The following is a 24,278-nucleotide window of genomic DNA, read 5'->3' on the forward strand; positions in this document are numbered from 1 at the left end:
GACGGGTCAAACAAATTTCAACCTTCACGGGGATCTGAGGACTCGATGCAACATTAATAATGAATGAATTTATCTCCATGAATGAATCCCATGAAGTAAAACCATCTGTTATCTGAACAACTATCCTGTAAAACATGTACAGTTCAGTCGATTCAGTGGTATTTATCCTGCACGTTGCATTTTACTGTATATTAGCAGGTTGTTTTTCTTGATACTGTAACCCACTGATACTGCAGTCTCAATAATCTATCAGATATACAGTAAAACTGTACAAGACATATTTGAACACTTGTTTTTGTGACTTAAACATTTCTGTCCACCGTCCCTCTTGCAGATGCTGGACTTGTGGCAGTTCATTAATTAACAGAAGTTAGTTCCATAATTAATCAATGACCCGGTGTCTGGCATCAAATATTTGTTTTATTATTTTATTGAAATTGCACAATGAGTCGCGTTGCCTTCAAAAGAACAAGCTTCAGACTGAACCAGGACTTCTGCAGGTGTTACAGGTCTCAGTCAGGGAGAAGCTGTGACAGATTGGTGCTGAGAAAACGGAAAATGATCAGACAGACAGACAGACACTTGGCTTCTCATTCAATGTCCTCTGGAGCTGTGAGGAGACTAACAGGAGGTGAAACCACAGCGGTGCAGCGCCACCTACTGGCCACAGGTGAGGGCAAACTTTGAACTAAGCTCATTTTAGATTGTTTTTCTATTCTGTCACTGCACTCAGTTCATTATAAAAGTTACAGAGAGAATCGAAATAAAACAAATTTACACTAAAACAACTTAAACAAAAACAAATGTGACCATACATTTAGTGTGCGTCACACAGATCCCGTCAGGGGGTTTAAGTAAGACTTGACTCGGAGAACACGTCAGGTTGACAAATCACCTGTGTGGGTTTACCAGAGACGCAGAGGAACTTGGAAGTGATGGCGTCAATGCAGACTAGATTTATAGTTGCTCAGAGGAACCAAATCAGTTCTAGCACAAACATCCGGGTCGAATCCAACACGTCAAGGTGGGTTCACACATGAGCATTCATTGCTGTGCAGCTGATAACTGATTTAATTGAACAAGATTGAAATCAAAACTTGTTGCAGATTTAAGAGTTCAACAGACACTTGTTATGTTGTTGGGTCATGTTATGATTGCTTTAAAAATGAGGAAGCAATTTTAGTATTACTGTGTATAGTACTGCATATGTAATCTTTCACTCAGCTGTGTTTTGTTATGTTTTCCTCTTGTAGACAAACACAAAGTATCCAAAAGACAGAAACACACAGCAGTCATCTCTCTGATCTTTATTTTAATTAAGATTTGAAATTGCCAACACACCGGGGTGAACCGAGCCAAGAAGAACACAGAACCAGTACAGAGATTGAGCACTTTACTTTTATCAAAGCAAAAAACAGAGAGAACCTCTCCTTATTTGTAAAGCTTTTGCACTGCATCATGTATAAGATTTTACTTATCCCAGAACATTTTCCTCATGAGAATGAAGACACATTTTTATTTTGTAGACATGCTGACAAACTGCGAGCACTTTTTAGACACTTGGAAACCAAAAATGTCCAGACGAAATTGCTGCTCCAGGCTCGGCCGGATGCTTTTATTTTGAAAGGTAAAGGAACGCCTCGCGCTACATCCTGTCACGGAGTTAGCAAAGTTTCAACAGCAGTACGTGTTGAAACGTGGAAACACGACGTTGACCGCGGCGTCCTTTTGTCTTGTAATCAAAAGCCCTCTTTAAAGCAGCAGTAGAAGGAAGCCTACATTAGCTCTGAGCTCAGTTCAGAGTTACATGACGTAACGGTTCACGGCGACCGCTCTGTAGAGGGAAGACCGGCGTCACGTGACGAAGGAGGGCTCAAATTAGACGTGTTTATCTGTCCAGCGTGTTTCATGGCCGGCAGAGTGGAGCTATAATCCCGAGACATCGAGCCGCCGTGTCCTTTTTAAAGTCCTTTTGATCCGGTGCTTTACAACAGATTGTCTTTGCAACGCTGTTTTACATCGAAGTCTCCGAGAGCGGTTTGTTGTCCCCTCGGAAGGGGGCGGGGACATTCCTGAACGCCAAAGTTCCCGGATGTGCCGGTCTGCGCTCTCTCCCTGGAACGCTGCTGCTTGGAGGCGGGGCTTGTTTAGGGCGTGGCGAACGCCTCTGACGTCACAGAGGTCAGTGTTTGGAACTGGACACATTCAGTTAAGACTGTTTATCCACACAGAGACTCACAGCCAACAACACGCACTTCTACAAACAACAAACGAGCAATATCAAAGCTAATCGAGTGTAACTCGCAAAGATATATATAAAGGAAGACAAAGGAAGATCTACAAAAATGCCCAGGCATATGGAAGAAACTATTCGCCCGCTGTTCAGTGACTTTTTTGAAAGGCTGTCAGCGGAGCAGTGGACAACGATTAAATCAGGATCCTTTGATAGTACGATAGAAATATTGCTGGTGGAGCTGCTTACGGACATAATCAGACATGTGTCCGACATGCTGGTGCGCCAGATTCAGGACTTTAATGTAGGCGAGTCTAAGGACAGAGTCGACGCCTCTCTGGCCCACATTCAGTTGCACGCTGAGGGATCTGTAAGCGTGTCTGAGGAGGCGGTGAAGTCCAGTCTGGACAACACAATCTCATGGACATTTTCAGAGTTTTTGAACAGCGATTCAGAATTAGAGTTTGAAAGTGTAAACAACCTGACACGTCTAATAGTTCAGGAGGTTGCAGAGACCGTAAACTCCACCCTCTCTGCCGAGACGACTGCAGGAGTAAGACGCGTTACTCCCTTTAACAATGTCAAGGAAATGGTTAAAAACGGCTGCAAGATGTTAAAGATGTTAGCGTCCAAGATGGTTTTGCGTTCACCGCGGCAATGTTGGACCAAAAAGGAGGAGACCGGTCTGACTGTCGTGGATGAAACACGAGATCAGGAAATGAACCAAAGTAAACCTCAGCAGTCACTCGCTGAGAGTATCGAAACTGCCCAGCTGATAATCAGTAAGGAGCTGAGTGCGGTCACAAAACCTCTGGTCGAAGAAGCTGATTATGAGCAGCTGCAGTTTGAAACTGCTCAGGAAGTTGAAATTGTAGCAAATGACATCATAAAGTCAATTAATGAAGAAACAGACAGAGATGCATCAAATTCCCAACGCCCACCGAAAGGAGTAGGAAGAAAGGTCAAGGCGTTTTTTGAAAAGCGGGTAGCCGAAGCGTTAATAATCAGAATAGCTTCGCAACTGAAGACGAAATTCAACTTAAAGCTTAAAGCTAAAAGTGAGCAGAAACTCTTGGCTCGCGTTCGGCGTCTGCTTAAGAAGGGCAGCAAACCCACTGACGGGAAAGAGTTGGTTTATATATTTGAAAACAAGAACGATGATGAAGTCTCAGTATTAGCGGTAGAGCTTCGTGATCTCCTCCTGGCTCACATCACAGGCAGCGAGGCGTCTGCCGGTCTGCCGGTAGATGAAATACGCGAGGAAACGGAGAACAACGTGTGGCGCTTCATGCAAATGATGAATTGGTGGGAGAACAGTGTGTCTGATGATCACAGTCGTACAGTTGCGAATGCACTGATGCAGATCCAGCCATCGGCAGCAGCAACGTGGCTGCGGGACATTAACAGAGCCCAGATTGGTATTAATGAGGACAAACCACAGATCAACATAAAGAAAGAAACTGTACGTTTACTCATAAGGAAAACTATTTGTTTCACGTATAACACATTGAAAATAAGCAAGGCTTTAATATACCCAGAGGAATCCATTCAGCCCCTCTTTGAAAAAGTATGGGCTGCAGTCAAGGACATGGATTTCACCTTCGACAGGCTCACTAACCTCGAAAAAAGAATCTACAAGAATTTGCGTAAAATTTGGGGTAAAGAGGACGGGCTGTTAGTTGCGATACTTAGAGGGGACCCACAAGTTGACGAATGTGTTATCTCCACTCTTAAAGATCACCTGAGGACACCGAAGGGTTGCTTCGTCTGCAGGTTCTTCGGTTGTTTCAGGCTGTGTTAGATCAGCAGCCCCGTCAGGGTTTACTCCGGGCACTCCGGTTTTTCCCACATTTATTTACAATCACATAGTCTAATTTGAAATGTATGCTTAGTGGTGATGTGTAATTTGAATAAAAAAAAAAAAAAACTTGAATAAAAGATGAAAATTGGACTCAACTCCTGCTGACTCACTTTCAATGAACTTCCTTCCTTTTCAGAGCTCCAACATCATCGCTTTGATGTGACAGTCATTCCAGCAATAATATTCAGACAAGCTGAATGTTTATTTCACTACGTCAAACATATACAAATATGCATAAGCTGATTTCATACTGTGACAAAAACTCTTAATAACTAAAATAAAATTACACTACAATCAAATTCATGTTTCAATTGTCAAATTAATGGAATTTAGAATCTGCTGTGGCCATATTTTGCTATAAAGTAAATTTCAGGGTTTATCTTGATTAATTCATGATACCAGTTAACAGACACAAAATAATTAAACAATAAATAAAATAATAAAGACTCTAGAAATCTATACAATATCTGATAATAAAAATAATAATAAAAAAACGGGATTAAGCAAAATAATTTAGTGGTCAGTTAATTATTTGTATTTTTTTAAGGGTGATAGTACATCTCACACTTTTGAGCAAGTGTAACCCATTTTTACAACATCTAGATACTCTTGATTTATCAATAATGAAAGTTATGTTGTTTGTGTTCCCCTGTATTTAACTATTTATTAATGTTGTAAGTTTATTTAGATAGTTTTATAAACTGCAAATTGTTAAGATGCAGATTTAGGCCTCCATGAATCCATGTAAACTGGAGGTTTAACCAGAGATTTGGAAGATTTTATATATATATATATATTTTCTTTAAAGTAAATACTCTAGGTGTTAGGAAATATATTCAATAGCTGATCAAAAAAACAAACCGGGATGAAGCAAAAATAATGTCGTGGTCAGTTAATTATTTGTATTTTTTAAGGGGGACAGCACATCTCACACTCCAACACTGTAGATGGCGGTAATGCGCCTTAAACGCTTTAAAACCCGAGAAGAAGAAGGAGCGCGCGTCGATGCTCTTGTTGCAGCGGTCGGTCGCTGTTGCCGTGGAGGCGGAGTGCAGCCTGCTGGGACCCGACGGAGGACGCAGGTCACAAGCTGGACGAACCCTGAGAAGCTCACCTGCTTTGGGATGAGAACAAATTGAGCGTATTTCGTAAAATATTCAGCACCCTTCTTCTTCCTTTTGTTTTAATCGGTAAGCGCGAGGCGGCCGTTGGTGTTTAAAAGTTCGAGGAGCTCAAAAGTTCCGCGAGGAGGAGCACGTTCTGCGTTCACGGTCAACCCGACGGAGGAAAGCCGGTATATACATATATATACATATATATATATATATATATATATATATATATATATATATTACAACGAGCTTCAGGCCGTTTCCAGGAGACCAAGCCGCCGGAGTGGTTCTTCCAGCTGAACAGACGCCCTGAAGAGGACCGAGCCACGATGGTGAGTTTCGGGGCCTCCAGCGACCCGCCCGCGTCCTTCTTCGGTTTCACGCTCGTTGTCATGTCCACACCGATGTCCTTCGCTGTGCCCGGAGCTCTGCTCTCAATAGTCCGTTTGCTGGTTCCCGCTCCGAGTCCGTTTCCTGGTATGTGTCCCCTTGGACAGTTGTCCCGGGGTTATGTCCACCTGGGCTGCTGGTAAACACGAGCTAGGTAGCTAAAGGCGGCTACTTGTTGCTAGCTAACATATCGTCCCGTTAAACGAGCCCCGTCTTCAAAACGTGTTCGACAAACACGCTCTTCTGCCGGGTGGACTGTGGCTTCGCGCTCGCCTGATAAATTCACTTCATGGACAGTTCGTTCGTTGCATTTCACGTGTAGAAACTATAACACGTGATTGGCGTTAAATGTTAGCGGTTACACAACTGTAGCTGAGCGGCTAAAGAGCTCCGTGATAAAGGTCACGGAGCTCCGCAGGGAGGGAATCACCGCCGGAAGGATCTCCTCGGTAATACACACAAACTCCGTGTGTTGCAGGGGGAGCTGGGTTTAAGGAAACGTAAAGAAGGTTATTGAGTGGTGTCGCATGTCTTAACAATGTGGGCACATCGGCGCCATGTGCTTCTTCCTCCGACCCGCAAACCAAAAGGCTGCTGTGCGTCACTGCGTCACCGAGACGGCCGGTTTGTACCTGAATGTTAAAAGACAGACAGCTCGGACTGAACGATTGAGAAGCTTTCAAGATTCTCGTGCCGGTGACTTTAGCACCCTGTGTTTTTTCATCTTTGTTTTAGCAGTAATAACGGGTCAAAACGTTGCCGTCACGCCGAGGCAGCCCTGCGCCATGTCCGGGTACATGTGACTGAGGGGGCGGGGCACTGGGCACTAGTACGGCAGCCAGCGAGTGTTTACGTGTGGCAAGAGCTGCTTTTGCAAAAACTGGATAGCTGGATTAACTTCATTCATTGAATTCGTAATGGTGTATATCTAGATGAATCAGTTTTGAGTGTTGAAGATGCCTTCATAGTTTTAACGCATGATACAAAACAGTTCAATTGCGCTGATTTTATCTTCGTTTCAAAGGGTTATTTTGAATTTTCTGAAAGCATGCCATGTGGAAGGTTTCATATTGCATCCTTACACATGATGATCTGTGTTAAACAGACACCTGGGGGGATTTCTGTGAAGGTTATTTTGTGTTTAAAACACTGAGAGCAAATTTCTTGCACTGTAATCATAAATACAGTTTGTAAGTAAAACTATATTAACCAAGAATATAATTGTTTTTATTGAAAACAAATTCCCCTTCAGTGTTTTGATGTCACTAAAACGGTTGCTCACAGATTTGACCTCATTGTCTGCGTGTTGTGAGTTGAGTTGGATGTAATTGGCAGGACATAAACTTATAGATGAGACGGGAGTTTCTATTGGTTTGACTTGGATCCACAGCATGGCAGTAGACGCACAACTCGCTCGCTGTGTGCTGAGCTACATGGAAGTCTGTTTACATTACATCGCTGTTTAAATGCTTTAAAATGTGGGGCCACGACTTTGGTTATGTTTCATATTGGCAGTCAGTTTATATATTTTTTACTTACAAACTGGATTTTGGATTGGGGTGAAAGAAATTTGCTTTCAAAACTGTTTTCTTTGCTTGCACAAGAAAAGACATCGACCTTGTTTGGTCTGGATCTTTGGACATTTCTGTTTGGTCTGAACCAAAATAGCAGGTGTGAAAGGTTCCCCGGACAACAGTTGGGACCAAAGGACCAACATTTGGTCTGGCCAAAAGGGGTAGTCTCGTTCTGGATAAAACTGAACCATGGTTTGCTTTGTGTGCAGTGTGAGAACACTTTCTGGATGGTTCAGACTTGTGAACCAATTGCAAGAAAGCGTATAATCTCCCAATGAACAGTAGAAGAAGAAAAAGAAGTGAAAATGAGCTTGTAGGTTCGTCTCACAAAGAAAACTAAGAAGAAAGTTATTTTTTAAGGGGAAAATAAACACCGCTCGTAAAGCTATATTGGTAAAAATGTAGTGGCAACAAAATTCATCTGTTGGTTCATTTTTCTCCATTTAAACAGAAAGGCTGATGTCAGACGCACGCCCATATAAAAAATAATCAATGTCAAGTATAGGGAGATGTAGGCATGTCATAGTTCTTTCATGCACTAACAAAATTTAACATATATGGAAATAGAAAATAAATACTTATTTCTTATGTCTGCTACAATGCAAATCTGAAATCAGCTGCAGGGCAGGCACCCCGTCTCCTTGTGTGAAAACTCTACTTGTACTGTTGTTTCCTGGTCTCATCCTGGGTTAGGTATGCAGACAACAGTATCTCCTATAACTTGCTGTATATTCTGATAACTATGCAGGTCACCACAAAGGGAGCGGGTCTGAACCCCAATGCCAAAGTGTGGCAGGAGATCCCCGTCCAACAGAATGACATCCAAGGTGGTACAGAGGATTCCCCGTGGCTGCAGACCTGCCCTCCTTCTGCTGATATGACTGAAGGTATGAAGGATCTCGGTTATGTGTAAAGAAAATGTTTTCTACCTTTAATTCATCCTCTCCATGACATAAACCGAACCCGTCTATCCTGCACTGATACCTTGCCAAAGACAAGTTTTGGCTTGTATATTATGTACTGAACTTTAACAAGATGGTTATAGATCGGCATGGTTTATGAAGAAAGAGTTATAGCTAGGGGAGTAGATACAAAGCATCACACAGCATCTTTAGAGCTTTATTTTCTTGTAACACGACAGTTATTTCACAATCATTTCATCACTGCGTGTCGTCGGTTCCTCAGACGTTCCCTCTTCAGGAGGTAAAGGATATGACGCTGAGTATGTGGACATCCCCGCTGACGACGCCCCAGTACCCATCGGCACCTCCTCTGGGAATGACCTCCACCAGCCTGACTCGGGGTATTTAGTCTTTGACCCACAGTGCGACTCTGCCATCGATAACGATGAGTCTAAGGAACAACCGGTGTCCGAGGAGAGTTTGAGGGACTCTTTAAAGAAACGCCTGGAGTTTTGCTTTTCTAGGTGAGTCTTCTAGAAAATTTACTTTTACTTACTAGTTTTAGATTCATTTTAGGGACACTGACATTTGCTCTTGCATTCGTTATTGTCGTAGCATGATCATACGTGTGTTTGTGTGGGTGTGTGCTACAGCTACAAGAACAGCAGCAGTAATGATTCTCTTCAGTATATTCTTAAATTGAGAATTGAGTTGAATAGTTCAAGTTAGCAGTTTTATTTTTTTAAATTTTTTTATTGGCAAGTTTCTTTTCTTGATTAAGCTTTTCAGTTCATTGATAATTTGTCTGCACCAAAGCTTCTTAAACGTCCCTGTCTCAGACTGTTGGTGTCTTCTTACAAGGTGGAATATGGACAGAAGAGTTCTGTTCTGTTGGCATCTCAAAATAAGACCAAAATGTGTTTTAAATTGAGAGAATTTATTTTGAAGACCCTGAATGATTCTGTGTGTTTCGACACTTCACACAGGAAACTAATAACTTCATATGTAGGTGGACTTAAAGTCTAACAGTCATACATTTCTAACACTAAACCCTGTTTACCATCTGAGATGTAATTTTATAAGATTAAAGTCTTTAACATTATTTATTCAACGTGGCAGCAAATACAAGTTATCGAACAAAGTCCTTTTTTATTGATTCCAGTCCAATGTTTTGTGTGTTTAAAGGGAGAATCTCTCCAAGGACCTGTACCTCATCTCCCAGATGGACAGCGATCAGTTTGTTCCCATCTGGACCGTCGCTTGCATGGAGGACATCAAAGCGCTGACCGCTGACACGGATCTCATTCTGGATGTACTGCGAGGTACCAGCACTGCTGTTCTAGCTCTATTTGTAATAATGGCTTGAAGATCGACTAAAATAATAGACAGAATCCATCTAAAAATATACAACATACTGTATTTAAATACATTTTATAACATAAATGAAATTTTGGAGACTTATCTGCCCCGACTAAATACGGTAAACCTCGACTAAGAGCATAACAACTGTGTGAAGTTGCGACATCCATATTTGAAGCATCATCTGCTGTCGTGGCAACAACTTTGTGTTCGACCAGAATCAGATTTATTGCCGAAACTCCTCGAAATGCTTCACATGCGTACGAGTCTGGACAGACATGGATGTGAACTGCAGCCGGACGCGATACCACCCGGCTGTTGTTCTGGTTTTCAGCTCGCGTACGTTTGCTTCGTTGTTTCAGGCTCGCCCGCGGTGCAGGTTGATGAAAGTGGCGAGAAGGTTCGGCCAAACCACAGTCGCTGCATCCTAATTCTGAGAGAAGTGCCAGAGACCACCCCGGTTGAGGTAAACGCAACTCGATACAGCCATTTCCCCTGTACATTAAATCCTGCTAACAAGGTGCTGCTGCATGCTTGTGCTCTATAATCACAGTTCCTGACAGGTTCAGGGGCAGTCGGGGACTCGCAGTATCTGCCTTGGTGCATTTTGACGTTCAAACTTTTTGGATTTAATTGTTGTGGCTCATCGACAGCTTATTATCAAGGAGCCTGCCCGATGTCTTCAAGGGTGGAGGGGGTGGGTTTATAAGAAGTGTGTAATATGTTCTTTTCATTTTCTTTACAGGAAGTAGAGGCTCTTTTTCAGAGTGAAAACTGTCCAAAAGTGTTGAGTGTTAAGTTTGCGCACAACAGCAACTGGTACATAACATTTCAGTCCGATAAGGACGCACTGCAGGTACGTGTCCTTATTAATATACATATATAAACCACTGAATGTTACACTTAACTTTGCAAAGTGAAAAGCGGGAAAAGCTTTTATTTGTTTTCTAGTTTTAAAGGGAACAATAGTGAATTTACATTAATGTTAACGTGAGTTTTTTTTTTTTTTTTTTTTTTATTTATCCCTGCAGGCTTACAGATATCTACGAGAGGAAGTGAAAACGTTCCAGGGGAAACCCATCATGGTGAGTCACCGCTTTTTTCCCTCTCACTGCTTATTGGTTATAAACGAGTAGTTTGGAGCCCTAAAAGGTTTTGCATTACACAGGACTAAAGTGCTCTCAGCTGTCCCGTCCCCCGTCCCCAGGCTGTAGCCTCCGGAGTGACCTTGGGAACTGTTTGTAGACAGACTTGATAAGCAAAGAAGTTTGATTATCACAATGTGACATTGACCTTGTGTGTTTCACATATTTTACACACCCCTTCTTCAGCTGGACTTTGGTTTGACCTTGTGTGCCCTGCTTTCATTCCCCGATAAACCCCAGTGATGATCAGTATCGCGCTTGGAAGGACCCATATGCACTGTGGCTAGCTGGGAGGAACTTTTCAACAGCTTTTTCTGTAAATCTGTGTTTCTGCTTTTTACGCTCTCCCTCACGTTCCTGTAGTGCTACCCCCCCTTCACTCCCCCTTCTTTCTCCTAGTCAGTGCAGTGTTTTATGGCCTGATGACCGTGAGATTATGAGATCTGAGGGGACTGAAGGACATCAGAGCAACACTGCTCTTCATTGGTTCAGGCTAAGTCAAACACCTTCACTTGTTGTCGTCCCCGCAGGCCCGCATTAAGGCTATCAACACATTCTTTGGGAAGAATGGCTTCCGCAGCGTGGACTCAGGCGTGTACAGTCAGCACTCCCAGCCGCAGGCCCAGTACGAGTCTCCGGTCTACATGCAGCAGGTGTACAACCCGCCGCAGCAGTACCCGGTTTATCCTGTGGTGTCGTCCTCCTGGAGCCCTTCAATCTTGCCTTACTTTGAGACACCGCTGGTGAGAACCTGAACGCATCATTCAAAAACATCTGAAGAGAAGTGTGTTTTTTTTTCTAGATATGTAATTGGATTTCTATCCATCATTGTCATGTCTAGGCACCTTTCCCTAACGGAGGATTCATGAACGGTTACAGTAGTCCAGGGACCTACAAAGCAAACTCCAGCTCCATCGGCAGCCATCGTCCCATAAGCAGAAACCGGTAGGTGCAAGTTATAACAATAAAATGTCTTTCATTTACTGTAGTTTCTCACCAGCTTTAATTCACTTTTCTTTCACAAAATAAAGTCCAGGCGTTATGCATTTAGAAAGTTGCACCTTTTTTGTTCTTTAGGCTCTGAGCATCAGATTGAAATAACATAGTGGATATTACAATGAAGTGCCCCAACAAAGCACTAATTATAGTTCATTAATATAGAAAGAACTGAGTCTGTTTTTAAAGTAACTGGACAGACACACATGAAGTCAAACAAAAACATAATTTGTGGGAACTTCTTCCTGTCAATCACTGCTTTAAAGATTCAACTCTTCAGCAGGTGCTTTGTGTCTTTTTCTCGGTGATGGAGACGAGCCTCATTATCTCCTTCATTTGCGTGGTCACCACTTTACTCCTTATATCATTATATCGTGAGAAATACAGGTGCTCATGAAACATTTAGTGGCCAAGAATTAAATTACTTTAGGACCCTTGAAATTTGTATTTGTTCAGTTAGAACTGAGCTGTCAACCGTTTTTACACCTTCCATCTTCACGTGGTCACCTTTCTTCAGTCTTTGATTGTACGTCCACAACCCTCTTAAAATGCGCTTTGTTTTCTGTGATAGCGCTGACCGTGCAGTAATGTAATTCGTTGACCTTTTATGTACGTCCAGCAACCATGTAAAGAGTCACGCTCGGCCTGCCGATGTGGCTCCAAGGAGCTTGATGGACGGCATGTCTGCTCTCTTGAATCCACGAGCCCTCCAAGCATCCGTGACGATGAGCGGCGCCGCGCCGCAGTCGGTCTCTCTGGCCTCCTTCAGCCTTAAAGAGGCTTCTGCAGCGGCCGCTGCACTCGGTGGAGATCTGAGCGGGGCAGGACGGGGCAGGTGAGTTCATATCATCCCGCTTAGTTACACATCAGAGATGGTTTCCAAACAAAATGTGACGAAAAAAAAAATTCAGTTCCAGAGAAATGAGAGTCATTACCTTCTTTGTGTTGATGTTTTTTTTTTCAGTGAATGTGACTTCTAATCTAAATCTTTTTTTACTGTAGAAGAATTAACCACAGAGGCATGAGGAGAAAAAGGGAAGACGAACACACCTTGGTCAGTGTACTTCCTGCTTTTCTTTCTTTTTTCTTTTTTTTTTTTTAACCCTGACCATATTTCTATATTTGAAAGATGTCTGTCTATATTTATCTCAATCTTGAGTGTGCTTTCTTAATTAAAGTTTGACTTTTTATTGTTGAATGAAAAATGCAGAGGCTGGTCCCTGTGATGGAGGTCAAGGCACCAGCTCCAAAGTTTGACCTGGCAGCTTCTAATTTCCCTCCTCTGCCGGGGTGTGTGGTCAGCATGCAGGAGGAAACCACGACAGAAATGCGCCTATCGGACGTCGTGCGTGGCCTTAAGGTGCCGACCAAGGTGAACATCTTTCCCTCTCCGATACCTTCTACTTTTTAAAGAGTATAAAGTATAAATCTTTCTTTTCTTTTTTGCTCAGTCTGCAAGCCAAGAAATTAACGTTCCCCGAGACACAAACATCTCAGAAGTTCCTGTAATCAAACCTGAATCACTGACCCCGGCTGTAAAACCTGCTGCAGTGACATCACAGCCCGTCACCCCACCCGTCTCAAGGTAACGTTTAGTACAAGCTAATAAACTGTCAGCGAATAACAAAGAAGTGTAAAATGACTTTTTTTTTTCTCTTTTCTTTTCAATTCAGCGTTTCTCCTCCGGTAAAGGAAGAGGATGAAGCTGAACCTCCTGTTTTAAAGGAAAAGATCTCCTCGGCCACACAAGTTGTCTCTCAGACAGCTTCAGAAGATCCTCCCTCCTCCTGCAGCCAGGCGGTTCCTGCAGAAGCACCTTCTCCATCTCCCCCGAGTCCAACATCAGAGCCGGTGAGGCCGGCTTTCCTAATGTTGACTACCACGTTAGGTCTTTGACATCCGCTTATAGCCCCTTATTGATTCAGAGCTCAGGCCAGGACTCCCTTTAGATAGCCTTATATTACATGGACACGCTAAAGTGTTTATATAAAACTTGGTATGTGACATTTAATGAATATTTTTTTTTAACAGAAGTATCAAATATGCATTTTGTAGTTTTAACAAGTCACTCTGAAAAGTTACTATCTCTTTCCTGAGTCATGATTTTTTTCTGCAGGGGAGAGTAGAGCACTTCTCAAACCACTTCAGCATAATGTACCTCTCTGCCACTGATGTTTACAGTCAATTCAATGTGTTTGTCAAAGGGCATTTTAATATTTTGGATCATATAATCTGTGATGTGGCGTTTTTCTTTTTTCTCGATCATTTATTTTAAATTTGACATTTTCTCCCATTATTCTCTGACCAGGGGCCCAGAAAACTCAGCTATGCAGAGGTGTGCCAGCGGCTTGCCAAGGACCCTCCGTCCCCCCCCTCTCGCTCCTGCAACCAGCCAACCCCTGCAAGAGCTCAAGGTCAACAGGGTCGAGGAGCCTCGGCTCAACTCCAGACAGACTCCAGAGAAACCCACGGACAAACGGCCTCCACAGCAGCCGTCCCGCGCCTTCAGAGGGAAACCGGGCCAAGCCAGAGTCGGAGGTGCAGGGCTGAAGATCCGGGAGCATCAGAGAGGCCTGAACACGGGCAAACGCTTCTCCCCCCAGCGGGGGGCCAGACACAGCGGCAAGGAGCAGAACATTCCCCCCGGCTCACCAAAATAGCCGGAGAACAACTCGCTTGAAAAACACAAACTAAAACAGATAGAAATACTGTAAATGTAAATATGTAAATAGACAGATGAATATATTTCATTTGACAGACTGTCAAAGAATCTGTTAACAATTCTGCAGACCTGAAATTATTTGGGAAGATTATTAGTAGATATTCCTTTCAGGAGAATATATCAAATCTGCAGACAGTTAAAGTAATATCACAGTGGTATTAAGAGATGCCCCCACAGACCAGTCTCTCCTGGAGAAAAATGTTTGATTTTGAAGCAGCTTTTCTCCAAAAAAAATTACATTACAATGATTTTAATCTGAGGACGGATTTGCATTAATTAGTGCAGTTTTCTGGAGGGACTGTTTGATGGACTGAATCTGTAGATTATAGTATGAGGAGAGAGAGAGGCTTCTTTTATCTTTTTAAAACATCAGTAATATAACCAACTAGTGAGAAATGACAATGAGGCACATTGGATTTATTTTTCTGTATTTTTTTTTTTTTTTGTGATCCATCCATGAGCTTTTCATCAAAGTAATTTTGCATTGAAATCTGTAATCAGTGATTATTTATGAAGTGCAACATGTTGAATCTGTGGAGGAGTAATGGAAACGGTGACGTTTTGAGAGGTTAGAAAGTCTTTGTTTTTGAGGACATTTATTAATGGTTGTTGGTTAATCCTGCTCTTCAAGTGAAGCTGGTGACTACTTGTAGTAGTTGTCTTTGGCAGCAGCTGTCGTTGTGATGTAGATATAATGTCCATACTGCTTAACATTTGAAATCAGCTTTGTGGTAAAGCTGAAATAGATCTGTTTCTGTCTTCTTCTTTTTTTGCCAGATTGAATCACTGATTTTTATCTTCTAATGGAGCCTAAATGTCCACGAAAGACTTTTGTCCAAATGACCTGCTGAGTGTGCTCAGATATCAGCAGGATCTTAGTGATTCTCACAAAGCAACATCGAAGGGTTAGTGTGATTATATACTGTATGTGGTTTCAGTTTTGGCTTGTGGTGTCACTTGTGGGACGAGTTGAAAGGAACCCTGTTGAGTTCTGGAGAAGTCAACCTGTTCCAGAGTAGATGGGAGTTCAAAGGGTTGTTATGGCGACACAGGATGTGGATGTTTCTGTACTTTTTATGTGTTGTTGTTTTTTTTGAGTGGGTGTGGAGGGAAAAGTTGATCTTGAGAATCGGCAGCTCTGCATCTGTACCGCTAACAGATGATCTGAGAGACCCGGAGCAGAAATAGTTTTCTTCTCGACGTCGCCGCCTGATGAAAGCGGTCGTTCGAAGGTCGACTGGTGTCCTCGCTTGATTTGGTGACTATGATTTCTTGCGTCTTGTTTTGGTGGGACACAAAGAGGCTTTAGATGAATGTAGTCTGGATTTTAAACCACTTTGCAACATAATTTTTGTATCGACGTGTCGTATCTTTTCTTCAGAGTGTGTGCACAGATATAGTTTTAATCTGGGTTCTTAGCGTGTTTGTTGTTTTAAAGTACTTTTCCAATGCAGTATCTTTTATTTTTCTGTAAATTATTTGTTTTCTTCATTGTTTTCAATGTTTCTATAATATGTGTGTAAATGGGTGTGAAGACGGATCTGAGATCATATTCTTAGTTATGAGCAGCTGAGTTTAGATACAGATCTGTACTGCGACTCCCGGCTCAGCGATGAGCAGAATATGCCAGTAACTGTTGTTGTAATTAAGATGCACTGTCCTTTTATCTCGAGGCTTTTAATCATTACAGAAAGTCAGACGTGGAAACGTGTCGCAGAGAAATACTTAACTTCTTAAACGTTTATCTTGTTTTATCATTTTCATCCAAAACCAATTAGAGGTGATGCGAATAGAAATGAGCAAAATAAAAGTAAAGGAATGCAGGTTTTCTTAAGAGGGGGGAGTGAAACATCTCAAACCGAACCTCTAGTGCCTTTAAAAGGTGGTCATTTTCAGTATGAAAGTCCCAAGAATTTCGAGCATGTGAATTCGTCCCTGAACAAAAGGCTTTTTAGTTGGTTGTCAAAATGTAACATCAGTTTCAGTAAATCTCGCAATTGCAGAGCTGCGACGGAGACGTAACGCGTGCTTGCGTGCATGTTTGTCCATTATGTGTCTGCCATGCATTTTGTTTCGTCAGCTTGCCAGTCTTCTGTTCATAACTCCACTTCAATCAAGTACACACTGGTTTATCAAGTTCATATTTTATTACTGAGCCTGATTTATGAAAATAAAGATATATTTTTAAACGGTTATGTCCTTGATTTTAATGTATGTTTGCCCAACAACATGTTACAACACTGAGCGACCAGAAATGAGACTTCTTACATTTCCTTTTCTGTAAGTCTGTCATTCGCTGTATTTTGCACAGTGTCCGTTTCCTGCCACAGAGCACGAGGTGGTAAATGTTTTTTTTTAGTTTTTTTAACGTGACATCTGCCAAGCAAACAGCCAGAAATAACCTTAAACACGACATGACTGCACATTTGGCTCGCTCTCTTTTTGCTGATTTGGTGACTCGAACATGGCGGAACAGCATTTAAACAGGGTTGACGTGAAACTTCAACTATGAACACAAAAGTCGGATGATGTGTAAATATTGATCTATCGATGGATTGGGCATGATGTTTACGTTTTCTCGGATCGATGGTGTTACGTAACATCGTGGAGTTGCAACTCTCGCGGTGTTTGGCTGATGGAAGTGTCAGAGTGTCAACAACGGCCAGCAGCAGCAGCGGAGCAGCGCTGTCCGGAGCAGGGAGAGGAGGCCAAACGTCGGGTCAGTCGGCTCACACTTCGGATACGTTTCATGTTAATTCGGACGTTTTGTCAAATAAATCCTGTTAATGTGGTCCACGCGGCTCCGCAGCTCGGCTACGAGCGCAGCTTTCTGTTAGCATTAGCACGCTAACGGCTAGCCGTGTGTAAACTGGCCGGGTATGCTAACGAAGCTTCGATTAGCAGTTAGCATGATGTTTAGCTTCGCCGCCCTGTGACTCCGAGCTCTCCACGTTCAACAGCTCCACGTTCAACAGCTCCACGTTCAACAGCTCCACGTTCAACAGCTCCACGTTCAAAGGCGCGTCTCGTTATTTGTAATTAGTTTCTGCGACGTTAGCGTCCGCGTCGGTCCGCTGACATGTCAGTCGGGGTTGTGGAAACCGAGTGTGTCGGTGTGGTCAGCGGGAAGGACATGCTCCCTCCAGGCCCATCTCTCATGGAGTCTAAGGCCAGCTACATAATTTGGTATTTTAGTCCAACCTGTCCAGTCTGTAGTCTGTAATCTGTAATCTGAAGCACGCAGCCGGACGACCCGGACAGTGACAGCGGCTCGCCCGGTGACTCGGGTCGGGCAGCGCACTGACAGCTCGCTCGGTGGCTCTGTGGCTCTTGCTGCCTCATCGTTGGAGGTACCGAGTCCAGAGCAGCAGTCCTCGGCCTGCGTCCCTCCGAAACAGCCCATAATATCACCGCTGATAGAACACAGGCTATATGTCCCAACAGGTGCACGGGCCACTCGTGATGCCGCAGGTTGATAATACACCTGAATAACACGCGGTAACATCTGGACTATTTTTCTGGTCCACCCAATTACTTCTGAATAATCGTTGTCAAAGTCTAAAAACTGGAATAGATCAATAAAAAGCGACACTACTGACACTGTCTGTAATATCATATGGCCATCAGCTGTTCGATCGCCTCCGGCATGAATTTATAAAGCAGATAATAAGTGTCTCTGTTTGTTGCTCTCTCTTGCAGAACATTTGTCTGAGATGGGGGATGACCGACCCTTCGTATGCACCGCCCTCGGATGTGGGCAGGTAGGTTCTTCTGAACACACATCTGCCTCATGTGAAAACATTCAGCCCCAGAAATCTGAAACCACCACTTGCCCCTTTTTCTCTTTACATGACCTGCAATTTTATCTCGCAGCTAACGTTTACGGTCCGAGGTGCTGAACCGTGTAGACGGTGATCAAACACAATAACGCTGCTTCCATAGTGGCCTAATTAACGTGTCCAGCTCACATCCGCTGTGAATAAGTTCTTTTGATTGGTTCTTCGTCACGGTTCGGCAGCACAGTAAACACACTGATCCTTTTCTTCATATTCTTCACGTAACTAACTGTATTATTTTGTTCATGTCTTGCAGAGATTCACAAATGAAGACCACCTGTCAGTCCACAAACACAAGCATGAAATGACATTAAAATTTGGTCCCGCCAGGACAGACTCTGTTATCATTGCAGGTAATTTCATCACCATTTGTTTATGTTTAAGTGAAGCTGAATTGTGTAGTAATGAAGTTGTAAACGATCTAAAGACCTGTGTTGATGTACTTCTCTGTGTCTGTTTGAAAGAAGGATGTTTCTGAGCCGTACAGTTTTTAAATTTAATTTTGCAGACCAGACGCCAACACCCACACGCTTCCTGAAGAACTGCGAGGAGGTCGGTCTGTTCAACGAGCTCGCCAGCTCCTTCGAACACGAGTTTAGCAAAGCACAGGACGACGAGCATCGGACGAAACACCCAGTGAGACAAAAGATTCATGCCGTTTCTGTTGGTTTTCTCTTGTTATGAAATAGAGTTGCGTCAGCGTCAGGCGTTTTATGATTTAAGATGATGTTAAAACTCTCCTCTCGTCATCTGGTGCTTCTGGCCTTGAAGGCTGCACCGTTACAGACACCATCCGAAGTAAAAGATGAGGACGAGGGTCCTTTACAAGTTGACTCTTCCCCCCCCGACAGTCCCGATTCCTCGTCCAGCATGTCCGACGACAGCGGAGACTCACGGGTGAGAGGCGAGGTACAAATCGTTCCCACTGCCTCTGCGGTCAGACGACCTGTTCGCAGGTTCACTGGTCGACGAGGATAAACTTCCTTCATGAATGAAAAACAGCTTGTTGTGTCGTTTCATTTCACAGGAGATACCGACGAAGCCTGTCGTGAGTTCTGCTCCCACTCCAACCATCGTGCGTCCGGGTTCTCTCCCCCTTCATTTGAGCAATGAGCCACTTCACCCGACTCTGCCGTCTCCGACTTCTGTTATCACACAAGCTCCGCCCTCCAACAGACAGCTCAAGTAAACGTCATTGTTTTTCTCTGCCGTTTGCTTTTTACTTGATGTTAAAACGCAAGTTAACACGTGTGAAAATGTACAAAAACTCAAAAGTCAGTCGAAGTCACCGCAACAACTAAGCAGCAAGTAAACAAGTCACACGGTGCGATCCAGGTTGGAGCAGCTGTTTGATCTCAGACGGGTAGAAACATGTTGCTCTGATTGAGGGAAGATCTCAGTCCTCCATATGCAGAAAAACGGGACTCTTAAATAAATCAATAAATCTCCTCTTTAGGAGTTCTACATCTCACATTCTGGTTTTTAAATGGGACTTGAGAGAGAAAATAAATGATTTTCTCGTCTTGGTTGTCAGCCTGTTCTCTGCAGTGGAGGACCATCTTTTTACAAGTGTCTCACGTTGTCAACAGCTCCCCCACAAGCTCGTATCCACTGGTGAGGCACCTCCCTAATGGGCAGACGGTCCCTCTCCTGCCCAGTCCGGTGCAGATGACCTCGGTCATATCTGTAAGTCTCTTTCAAAACTTGAAAATAATTGATAACAAATTATCAACAAGTTATTTTACCGTTTCCCCGTCTGTTTTTCTCTTCCTTTCCCTTCCTGGGTATTTGTTTGCGATGTGGAGCTTGCGAGGCCGGTGAACTCGGTGCCGAACATCCCCGGGATCCCGGGACCTCCTGTCGGAGGGCCGAGCAGCGCTTCCTCTTCCCCGTCTGGGTACAGTCTTCACTCTGAGACCAGGATGGTGAGACCATCAGTCACACTGCCGTCATTTTAAAAGCGGCAGGGTTTAAGCAAAGAAATAAAAAAAGATTCCATTTGTATAAAGTCATTTATTACATCTGTAAAACTCAAGTTGTGTTCCATTACACTACCTACACGGTGTGTCGTCTGTGTGTCTGTAGCGGCTGAAGGCAGCTCTATGTCATCAGGGCCCGGGAGCACAAGATGGAGCCGGTGGGGGGTCAGGATCCATCCCTGCTGTCCCCCAGCGGCAGGAACACGGCCAGCAGCCCAGCCAGAACTCCGACGCACCGTCACCTGCACAACCACAGGTACAGTCATCCATACACACCTGCATCTATACACACCTGCATCCATACACACCTGCATCCATACACACCTGCATCTATACACACCTGCATCTATACACACCTGCATCCATACACACCTGCATCCATACACACCTGCATACAGGGGTGTGAAAAAGTGTTTGCCCCCTTCCTGATTTCTTATTTTTTTGCATGTCTGTCACACTTAAATGTTTCAGATCATCAAACAAATTTAAATATTAGTCAAAGATAACACAAGTAAACACAAAATGCAGTTTTTAAATGAAGGTTTTTATTATGAAGGGAGAAAAACAATCCAAACCCACATGGCCCTGTGTGAAAAAGTGTTTCCCTCTAAACCTAATAACTGGTTGGACCACCCTCAGCAGCAACAACTGCAATCAAGCGTTTGCGATAACTTCCAATGAGTCTTTTCCAGCGGTGGAGGAATGTTGGCCGACTCATCTTTACAGAGTTGTTGTTGTAATTCAGCCACATTGGAGGGTTTTCCAGCACCAACCTCCTTTTTAAGGTCACGCCACAGCATCTCAACAGGATTCAGGTCAGGACTTTGACTAGGCCACTCCAAAGTCTTCATTTTGTTTTTCTTCATCCATTCAGAGGTGGACTTGCTGCTGTGTTTTGGATCATTGTCCTGCTGCAGAACCCAAGTTGGCTTCAGCTTGAGGTCACGAACAGACGGCCGGACGTTCTCCTTCAGGATTTTTTGGTAGACGGTAGAATTCATGGTTCCATTTATCACAGCAAGTCTTCCAGGTCCTGAAGCAGCAAAACAGCCCCAGACCATCACACTACCACCACCATATTTTACTGTTGGTATGATGTTCTTCTTCTGAAATGCGGTATTACTTTTACGCCAGATGTAACGGGACACACACCTTCCAAAAAGTTCAACTTTGGCCTCGTCAGTCCACAGAGTATTTTCCCAAAAGTCTCCGGGATCATCAAGATGTTTTCTGGCAAAAATGAGACGAGCCTTAATGTTCTTTTTGCTCAGCGGTGGTTTTGGTCTTGGAACTCTGCCATGCAGCCATTTTTGCCGAGTCTCTTTCTTCTGGTGGAGTCATGAACACTGACCTTAACTGAGGCAAGTGAGGCCTGCAGTTCTTTGGATGTTGTCGTGGGGTCTTTTGTGACCTCTCGGATGAGTCGTCGCTGCTCTCTTGGGGTAATTTTGGTCGGCCGGCCGCTCCTGGGAAGGTTCACCACTGTTCCATGTTTTCTCCATTTGTGGATAATGGTTCTCACTGTGGTTCTCTGGAGTCCCAAAGCTTTAGAAATGGCTTTAGAACCTTTTCCAGACTGATAGATCTCAATTACTTTCTTTCTCATTTGTTCCTGAATTTCTTTGGATCTCAACATGATGTCTATCTTTTGAGGATCTTTTGGTCTACTTCAGTTTGTCAGGCAGGTCCTATTGAAGTGATTTCTTGATTGAGAACAGGTGTGTCAGTAATCAGGCCTGGGTGTGGCTGGAGAAATTGAACTCAGGTGTGATAAACCACAGTTACTGTAAATTATGTTTTAACAGGAGGGGGCAAACACTTTTTCACACAGAGCCATGTGGGTTTGGATTGTTTTTCTCCCTTAATAATAAAAACCTTCATTTAAAAACTGCATTTTGTGTTTACTTGTGTTATCTTTGACTAGGACAGATACAGGAGATCATTCCTGCCCACTGCCATAAGACTTTACAATAACTCACCTCTGGCAAAATCCATCACAGTACAAAAACACTGTTGACTGTGTTTCTTGGTTGCTTGTATATTATATATATATATAGATATATACTGTACTGTATGTATATATATACATATATATATATATATATATGTTGACTGTGTTTATTGGTTTGTTATATATAATATATATAGTAATATTTAAATTTGTTTGATGATCTGAAACATTTAAGTGTGACAGACATGCAAAAAATAAGAAATCAGGAAGGAGGCAAACACTTTTTTACACCACTGTACACACACACCTGCATCCATACACACCGAGGACCAGACGGCAACGTGAAGGACACCTTTGATCGACCTGAACGTGTACAATGTTCCTTCAGTAATTCTCCGTCTAGCCACGTCGGATTCTTTCATAGTCTAGAAATTAAAAATGGAGTGATTGTGTGAACTAAATAATCATTAACAAGTTGACCCGGATGCCTTTTCAGCAGCACATTAAACGTGAGGAGTGCCGCATGCACTTCCACCCGCCCGACAGAGTGACCAGATTTATTCAAAGTAGCCCACTTTTACCTCCTTCCTCATTCTCCAGGTGTCCCCTGCTCAGCCAACAGGAGGGCGGCGGCGGCGAGCGTCGGAGATGGACCCCGACGAGCGGAGGCAGCGTTTTCTGGAAAGAAACCGGGCGGCCGCGTCGCGCTGCAGGCAAAAACGAAAGCTGTGGGTTAACTCTCTGGAGAAGAAGGCGGACGATCTCGCCAGCATGAACGTGTCGCTGACGGTGAGTCCGCTCCAGGGTGGAAATCAGCCACCTGAACGCGCTCGTTCATTGGCCTCCTGATCACGTGACAAGGAGGGGCGTGCTGGGAATGACTTGTGTTTTATGCTGCTGTCAGAATGAAGTCTCCCTACTGAGGAACGAAGTGGCTCAGCTGAAGCAGCTCCTCCTGGCTCACAAAGACTGCCCCGTCACTGTAATGCAGAAGAAGGCAGCTTTCTTAGGTAACCGCATGAGATCGTGAACCAACTCTCTCTGCTGTGTCATTTGTTGTGTCAGGATTCATCTGCCATCTCATCCCATCTAATGTGTCACTCTCACTCGCTCACCTCTCTTAAGGGTGAATGTGTCTCTCTCTGTCTGTAGCTGCAGGAGGGGAGGACACCTCCAGGGACGCTTCCACCGAACCGATCGGCTCCCCGGCGGCTGTTATCCAACACGGAGCGTCACCCCCCGCCTCGGCCTCCAGCCCGGGGGCCACCATCAACGGGATGAGCGTCCGCGCTGCGGAGGCGGTGGCCATGTCGGTCCTGGCCGGCATGGGCTCGGGCCAGCCTGGAGGGGTTGTCATGGCAACGCAGTCCCAGTCGGCCCCGAGATGATGTGCGGACACACGTAGCCGGAATGAACTCGAGTGGCATTTGGAGGCCGGACTGGTGAAAAGTTGTTGTTTGTTTTTTGTTTTTTAAAGAGGGAAACAACCTCAACCCGCCCCCCGCCCCGCCCCGCCCCAGAGTTGAGATACCCCCCTTCCCTCACAGCCAACGATAATCACACAGAGACATGGCACAGTGCCTCCGCCGACCCTCCACTCCCAGCAGGCTCCCTTCTCAGAGAAGCTTCATCTCTTTGTCTGTATGTAAATACGAATCCCACGTCGGACTTTCTCTCTGCAGGGTTTGAGGTCTTTTCTTGTTCAGTTATCACTGTTGGAGAAAAAAATGGTTTCAGATTTGGAATGAGAAATATGAATGAAAAAAATCCTCTGTTATGTTTTCATTTCTCTTGAAAGCAGCTTAAGTCCAACTTCTTCCCACACACTGGCTGTGATGAGGTCTGTTTCTCTCCAAGCTGACGAGGTATCTTGTATTTTTTTTCACGTGTAAGAAAACGATTTTTATGCCTGATCCTGCTTGTTGACATAATGCAGTGAAAATATGGTGCGAGATCAGCTGTTTAAATGCAGTAAGCGGCAGCCCAGAAAGTGTTTTAATGCTCCTCTGTTTTCTTAGTTTGCTTTTCTGACCTTAAGTTTCATGTCTGTGTTTTTTCTTTTAGGTTGATTAGCTGTTACGGTTGAGTCATCTGAGTTCATAACAAACCAAATTGTAGATGTGTACACTGTTTACCCTGTGATTGTGTGCCTGACTTTGTTTTTTTATTATTATTATTTTTTTTTTAATCATCATCTATTTGAACCCATTTGGAATGG

General features: G+C 43.8%; 2 protein-coding genes across 8 annotated transcripts in view; both read left to right on the forward strand.

Moving 5' to 3' along the window:
- Positions 1-1,679: 1,679 nt before the first annotated feature.
- Positions 1,680-16,487, forward strand: larp4ab (La ribonucleoprotein 4Ab). 4 transcript variants are annotated; one of them, XM_069708438.1, is made up of 15 exons: positions 1,680-2,181; positions 7,919-8,057; positions 8,356-8,596; positions 9,258-9,394; positions 9,794-9,897; positions 10,177-10,287; positions 10,463-10,516; positions 11,107-11,319; positions 11,418-11,521; positions 12,192-12,407; positions 12,575-12,626; positions 12,783-12,944; positions 13,024-13,157; positions 13,246-13,423; positions 13,881-16,487. In XM_069708438.1, the coding sequence occupies exons 2-15, from the start codon at positions 8,048-8,050 to the stop codon at positions 14,250-14,252; spliced, it is 2,088 nt and encodes a 695-aa protein (XP_069564539.1). In that variant the 5' UTR covers positions 1,680-2,181; positions 7,919-8,047; the 3' UTR covers positions 14,253-16,487. The 4 variants fall into 4 exon arrangements, with proteins under 4 accessions (XP_069564539.1, XP_069564520.1, XP_069564513.1 ...); XM_069708419.1 differs by lacking the exon at positions 1,680-2,181 and adding an exon at positions 5,169-5,538; XM_069708412.1 differs by lacking the exon at positions 1,680-2,181 and having other exon boundaries at positions 7,913-8,057.
- A 266-nt stretch (positions 16,488-16,753) lies between these two features.
- Positions 16,754-24,278, forward strand: part of atf7b (activating transcription factor 7b) — an 8,515-nt gene continuing 990 nt past the window's right edge. Inside the window, exons 1-12 of one of the 4 annotated variants that reach the window (XM_069708337.1) lie at positions 16,754-17,013; positions 17,994-18,055; positions 18,387-18,483; positions 18,639-18,766; positions 18,893-19,027; positions 19,158-19,315; positions 19,720-19,816; positions 19,936-20,055; positions 20,216-20,365; positions 22,661-22,849; positions 22,965-23,070; positions 23,213-24,278. The exon at positions 23,213-24,278 is cut by the window's right edge and continues 990 nt beyond it. In XM_069708337.1, the coding sequence (XP_069564438.1) occupies positions 16,881-17,013; positions 17,994-18,055; positions 18,387-18,483; positions 18,639-18,766; positions 18,893-19,027; positions 19,158-19,315; positions 19,720-19,816; positions 19,936-20,055; positions 20,216-20,365; positions 22,661-22,849; positions 22,965-23,070; positions 23,213-23,448 (1,611 nt within the window). In that variant the 5' untranslated portion in view covers positions 16,754-16,880 and the 3' untranslated portion in view covers positions 23,449-24,278. Of the gene's footprint in view, positions 17,014-17,993; positions 18,056-18,386; positions 18,484-18,638; positions 18,767-18,892; positions 19,028-19,157; positions 19,316-19,719; positions 19,817-19,935; positions 20,056-20,215; positions 20,366-22,660; positions 22,850-22,964; positions 23,071-23,185 lie in introns of all 4 variants that reach the window. The other 3 variants (XM_069708353.1, XM_069708345.1, XM_069708363.1) reach the window with 3 other exon arrangements.

This window comes from Brachyistius frenatus, unplaced genomic scaffold (assembly GCF_029030835.1).
Source record: "Brachyistius frenatus isolate BFR_SWC_R1_liver_20210118 unplaced genomic scaffold, ASM2903083v1 Contig_4, whole genome shotgun sequence".
NCBI lineage: Eukaryota > Metazoa > Chordata > Actinopteri > Embiotocidae > Brachyistius > Brachyistius frenatus.

What these genes read in the sequence shown, in the direction of transcription:
- larp4ab (XM_069708412.1), top strand. Translation starts at nt 7,913, where the DNA reads ATGCAGGTCACCACAAAGGGAGCGGGTCTGAACCCCAATGCCAAAGTG. An exon ending in TTCTGCTGATATGACTGAAG is followed by an intron (nt 8,058 to 8,355) that starts GTATGAAGGATC and finishes TCGGTTCCTCAG; the next exon opens with ACGTTCCCTCTTCAGGAGGT. An exon ending in GGGAAGACGAACACACCTTG is followed by an intron (nt 12,627 to 12,782) that starts GTCAGTGTACTT and finishes TGAAAAATGCAG; the next exon opens with AGGCTGGTCCCTGTGATGGA.